General features: G+C 61.9%; 1 protein-coding gene across 1 annotated transcript in view; it reads left to right on the top strand.

Annotated features, from left to right (window-relative positions):
* Positions 1–408: 408 nt before the first annotated feature.
* Positions 409–6,107, top strand: part of ADGRA2 (adhesion G protein-coupled receptor A2) — a 45,451-nt gene continuing 39,752 nt past the window's right edge. Inside the window, exon 1 of the mRNA XM_032288240.1 lies at positions 409–1,058. Within this exon, the coding sequence (XP_032144131.1) occupies positions 793–1,058 (266 nt within the window). The 5' untranslated portion in view covers positions 409–792. The remainder of the gene's footprint in view (positions 1,059–6,107) is intronic.

Genomic DNA, 6,107 nt, shown 5'->3' with positions numbered 1-6,107 from the left:
TCATGTCAGGAGCCAAGGGAAACCTCAGAGCGGAGCACCAAGTCCAACCCAAAACAGGGCACCCAGACGTCTCTGCCCAAGCACGCGGGTCCAGGACGGCCCAGCAGCCTGGGGGTGCAGGCTGCACCAGCACGGGCGAGGGAGGTTTTGGTGGTGGTGGCCGGCTCAGAGGTCTGAGATGGGTGACGGAGAGGAAGGGTCCTGGCCCGGGGACGGGGATGAGCGGGAGAGGAGTGTTTTGGTTCAGGGCGGGCGCGGGGACGCAGGGTCCTGGAGCCAGCTGGCCCGCCCCCACTCGGCCGAGGGACTCGGCCTGGCCGCGAGTCGGACGGCGCTAGGGCCCCGCGGAAGGCCCGGGCGGGTGGGGGCCGGCGGCGGGAGCAGCGCGGCACTAGCTGCCTCCATCCATGGCCCGGAGCGGCAGCAGCGGCGGCGGCAGCAGAAGCCCGGCGCGATCCGCTAGGTCCCAGCCCAGCGCTCAGCAAGCAGGCGACGCGGAGGGGCCGGGCCTCCACCGGGCCGAGGGCCGGGCGCTGAGACTCGGGCCGCGCTGCCCGGGGCCGCCCGCGCTGCGCTGACAGCCGCGCCAGCGTCCTCCCCGCCGGGGCGCTCGCCGGACATGTCCCCGGGGCGCGGCGGTGGGGACCCCCGGGCTCGCCTCCGCCCAGGGCCCCCCGCCCCGCCCTCGGGCGCCCCGGGTCCCCGCTGAGCACGCCTCTCGCACGCCTGGGTCCCTCCGGCCGGCGCGCAGCCGGGCCCCAGCACTGTGGGTCCCCGCGGGGAGATGGGTTGATGGGCGCCGGGGGACGCAGGATGCGGGGGGCGCCCGCGCGCCTGCTGCTGCAGCTGCTGCCGTGGCTCCTCCTGCTCCTGGCGCCGGAGGCTCGGGGCGCGCCCGGCTGCCCGCTCCCCATCCGCAGCTGCAAGTGCTCGGGGGAGCGGCCCAAGGGGCTGAGCGGCGGCGCCCCCGGCCCGTCACGCAGGAGGGTGGTGTGCGGCGGTGGAGACCTCCCGGAGCCTCCCGAGCCTGGCCTTCTGCCTAACGGCACCGTTACCCTGTGAGTACCCTATCAGGCCAGCTCGGCCCGAGCTGGGACGGGGGACCAAGGGCAGCGAGACGGGAGGGGCGGGAGCGGGGGAAGGGGACGATACCCCCACTTTAGATATTCAGGCGCCCGGAGGGGTGAGTTGGAGGAGCAGCGGGGCGACTGGGGCTCCTGGAGCGCGGAGGCGGGAAGGGGCTGCGGGGGCAGGCGCGCCCAGGAGAGAGGCACCGCAGGCGCCCACTCACCTGCACAGGTGAAGTGGAGTGCACGCCTGCAGGGCACCCATGCCCCGGGGTTCCAGCCTGGACTAGGGTTGCGGACTTTTAAGATCTGAGAAAGGTGAGAGCGGGGAAGGCTTAGGAAAGATAGACACCCGTGGCCCAGGACGGGGCTGTGGTCCTAACCACTGCGGACTCGTCCCGGACCTGGCCGGAGGAGTCTCCGAATTTACCCGCCTGGCCTTGTCCCTCCCATTGGGGTCATCCCATCCATACCCCCTGCCCTGCCAGCGCCGCTTGCAACCGGTCTCTTTAAAGCAAGGGGAGGCTGGGCTCGGGAAAGTCGGCCCTTGGAATTCCGGCGCTTCTGGGCTGCGGGAGACCCTGACGCCCCGATCGCTCTAGGGCCCCTCTCCCCCGGCGCCGTTTGTGCAGTGAGCTCTGTGCTGGATCCCGCTTCCCTGCCTCTTCTTTGCCTCCCCTGGAAATAACTCGAGCTTTGGCTGTTTCTTGATTGATTTCGCGCAAAGATTGCCAAGAAAGAAAAGCGGCTGGGGAAGCGGGATTCCCCCACCGCAGCCCACCCCGGCCTCCTCCCGCGACTTCCCTCTCAGTCAGGGCCTCAGTACGCCCTTGCTTTGCTGGCAGCAAGCGCAGCGGCGCCGCAACCCGACCCCAAGCCTCCTCCAACGGGGTCGCAAGTCCCAGCAGCCGCGCAAGCATTGGCAACCCCTCCCAGCCGCAGAGATTTCCTGCGCCGGCCACGTGCTCGCAGCTCCACGCATGCCGTGGACTTGAGGGTCGGGCCCCCGCGGCCGCCGCTTCCTTTCCTGTCCCAAATCGAGCCTAAGAGCAGCTTCCCTTTCCCTGTCCTTCTGACCCCAGTGGCAACCGTTTCTCCACCGCCCCTTGCCCGGAGTCGGGGCTGGCCCAGTCTTTTCGATTGTGTCCAGAACAATACAGTAACGCCTCTGGTTGGGTGAGTTCAGAGGCTGCCCGCTTCCTGACAGGACACAACTGGTCAGCCTCTGACGCTGCCCGCCCGGCCTGCTTTTTCCCTGGCCCGGGTGTATGTGTGTGCGCCTGTGTGTGCCTTAGGGGTGGAGGCGGTGTGTCTGCTCGCTCCCGCCTCCGGCTGCTCAGGGCTAAAGCCGTGGCCAGGGAAGTCACCTGTGGCTGTTCAGGGTAGCTCTCTCTGAGTGTCCGCTGGGGTTTGAGGGTCCAGGCAGGCCTGGGCATTCCGCAGCCCACTCAGTTCTGGAGGAGAGAAACGCTTGCTCTGCGGAATAGTCGGTCGTGTCTGCCTTGAGTCCCAGCTGTATAATAATTCAGAGCTGAGATCTGGGCGTGCATGTGTGCACGCTCTAGTGTCTGCTTATGCACATTTGTGGGATGCGCACTCTCTGCGTTTCTCTGTGTCAGGGTTAGGGAATCCTAACATTTCAAAGGCAAAAGGAAATGGCTGGCGGAGGGTGAGGGGTGGAGTAGGGGGTGGATAGACAGGCAGTTTTGCAGTACATCTTAGAATGATCAGGCCATGGTTCATTCCCATCCACACCACTCCAAGGAGAGAGTGGGGCCAATTCTTGGTAAAAATGCATTAGAACCGGGTGGCAGCAAAGGTGACCCCTAGTTCACCCTCCCATCCCAAACCCTCCCAGGCCACTGACCTACCGGCTTAGGATAGGATATCCTTTAAGGAGCAGCCCCCAAGCCTGGCTCTGATTCCCCACAGGGACACAGACAGGGCAGGCCAGGGATGCCCTGGAGAGCCCAAGAGACCTGCAGCCTGGAGGGTAATGGAATCCTCAGTCACAGACTTACTGCTTAGCTCTCCTGCCAGGCTCCACATAATCCTCATCCTCATGGCACCCCCACCCCCACCCCCACTAGCTGTCTTTGGAAAGAAAAAGAACTCATGCTCTCCTTCAGCTGAAGCTGGGCGAGGGTTCCTTCCTCAGGCTCAGTCCCTCCAGCACCCCCATGCCCCACGCCAGGATACATCTCAAGGGAAGGAACAGGAGAAGGTCTGTGTAGGGGCTGAAAGGGGATGATCCGTCTCCTCCCCATTGGGAAGAGCTACAGCTGACAGCCCTCTAAGAACAACAAAAACCCCAGGTTAACACAGCTAAAGCATAACTCATGTATTACTGTCACGCACACACGTGTGCACGGGAGTCAGTGAGGCCGAAATGCTATCTCTGCAGGAGAGAAATATATGGACCGGGAGGTGGGAGGTGGCTGGCAGGTGATGGGACTCAGGAGAAGGTGAGCTGCACAGAAGCCAAGGTGGTCTGGTTATTCGGATGACACCTCTCAGATGACCTCTCAGAGCTGCCCTCCGGAAGAGTAGATGAGAAGTCTCTTTGGGTGTGGTGACGACTCACCTGTCTCTTCTTCTCTTTATCGGTTATTTGCTGAGATCGCTAGGGAGGCGGTAGTAAGACCATTGCCTTTCATTTGGGGAGAAGTTTTACCCCATCAGGTAAGGGAATTCCATGGGGAGTGCCCCCTCCCTGCCCTGGGGGCACAGGGGACAAGATAAATTAGCAGGATCTTGGTTCTGAGCTCCAAGTTCTCAGGCTCCCAAGGTCTCTCAGTATGTCAAAGTGGCTGATCTTTAGGGTATCGCTCTCTGAGCCCCTGTATCTGGGAAGGAGGGAGCTGCTGCTTCTTTTGCTCGGCAGCAAAGCCAGAGGCCAAGAGCTGAGACCGCCACATGCAAATGGCCAGACTCGCTTCCAAACTCCTCCTTCATACTTGATTATTTTTCTGCCATGAAAATATTCCTTTTCACCTTTTAGCTTGTCACCTGGTGCAAATAGGACTGGAGCCCTTCATTTTTGCATTATGACTTTATCCTCCCTCCCCATCTCCCCCACATTCCATGGAGGACCCCTTATTTTTCCTCCAAGATGGAGCCCCTGGGGACTCAGGATTGACCCTTGGGGAGCCTGAGTGCTGGGGTCTGTTCAGGCACAAAGGCGGGGTCCCTGTGTGCGGAGAGCCTCCACGAAGGCGGGGTCCCTGTGTGCGGAGAGCCTCCTCCTGCCCTCCAACAAAGCGTTCCTGCAGTCGGAGGTGGCCGGTTCCCAGTCCTGTTTGCCGCCTGGAAAGCCCTCCCACCACCTCCACCCATTATCTCAACTCTGCCTGCTGTTTTTGCACCCCCCTTCTCCCCCATCCTTTGCATTTTTTTTCTCTGGTGGATTTTCATTCCCAGTTTTCCAGGAAAGCTGAGCTCTTGGCTTCCTTCCTGATCCCTCTGTCCCACCCCACCCCCCAGGCTCCCGGTCCAGTCTGCAGGGCAGCTGTGGGCACCCGTGCTCCAGAACAGAAAGAGCAGGAGCTTTTGTGGGCCTCCCCCAGGGAAAAGGTCCCTTGGAGGGGGTGGCCTGTGACAGGGAGAACCTGGGTGTGGAAGGAAGGTGCAGACCACTGTGAGCCCCACTATTAGCTCAGGGCTCACTATCAGCTGAGGGCTGAGGTTCTCGGCTCTGTGAGTGAGTGAGGGGGAAGGGGACTGAGGATAAGGAATTCCAGGAAAGGACTGTTTGTAGATAACTCCAGAAGGAGATCTGCGAAGACCTCCCAGGATGGCAGCCACTCCGAGGATACCAGCCAGTGTCATAAAGTCCCAGATGGCCTGGCTCCAAAGGGTCTTAGCGATAAGGAAGTCCAGTCCCACGTCTTACAGCTGAGCAAACTGAGGCCAGGAGATGGAGGGTGCCTTGCTGACAGTCACACAGCCTGCGGGGACTGGTGCCAGGATGGGCATTGCATTCCTGCCAGGTGAGGGCCTCGGTGCTCACCTGGCTGGACTTGGGACTCATTAGACACAAAAGACTTTAAAAACCTGGTTCCTTCCCAGCAGGACCCGAGCCCTTTTGACCTGGGAACATTCCAGGCTGGGCCAGGAGAGGTCACTTTGAATTTCCCCAGAACAGGCAATCCTTCAGGCGGCTCAGCCTCCCATTCCGGTAGGCGGGGGCGCCCACCACACAGGCTGCCCACCTAGGGGAGGAGACGCTGTCTGTCGAAGGTGTGCCCAGCACGAGCTGGGTTCTTCTGTTGGGAGTTCAGTGGTCTTGGTGGGGGAAGTTGAGGAAGTTGGGCCTCATGGAAGTGGTTCTTGGGCACGGGTCTCCCTCTGGACCTCTGGCTGCCAGCTGGGACTCACTTCAGGGCCCCTTGCTACAGACACTGGGATCCAGTTAGGGGAATGTGGGCAAAGTGTGCCAAGCATCGTGCACATGGCCCGAGGGCAGGACCAGGATGCTGGTGGAAGGGCGGGCCCAGGCCGGCGCCCCCACCCCCTTCTCTTCCACCAGCTTTCCCCCATATGGTTCTCATAAGGTCTGGGCGCAGAGACAGCAGCCAGAGGAAGTGGCTGTGTACAGAGAGCTTTTGTGAGAGAAGAGGGGGAGGGGAGAAGAGCGAAGAAAACGAAGGAAAGAAGAGAGCGAAGAGGACAGAGACAGAGAACGCCAGGGCAAGCCCGGAGGCTGCAGCACCCACTCCCCTCCCCACCCAGGGGTACAGGTCTCAGCTGCAGCTCTCCCGCCTGGGCTCCAGGACCTCACCTGTTCAAAGGGATGGGCCCAGCAGAAGCCTCAGTCTCTCCTGGATTCTTCCCCACCACCCACTGGAGAAGCTGGAGGTCGCTAGCTCAGGATCTGGGGATTCCTCCCTTCTGTCCTCTGGGGCCTGGAGACCCCTCCCCTGAGGCTCCCTCTTCTGCAGGATGCTAGACTCAGGGTCCCATCCTAGGGAGAACACTGGACAGAGGTCAGAGCTCTCTGGGGCTCACTGGTGGAATGAAAAACGCTGCTGAGGGCATGAT

This window comes from Sapajus apella, unplaced genomic scaffold (assembly GCF_009761245.1).
Source record: "Sapajus apella isolate SASKATOON/1434 unplaced genomic scaffold, GSC_monkey_1.0 scaffold21, whole genome shotgun sequence".
NCBI lineage: Eukaryota > Metazoa > Chordata > Mammalia > Primates > Cebidae > Sapajus > Sapajus apella.
This window is presented reverse-complemented; position numbering and strand designations above follow the sequence as displayed.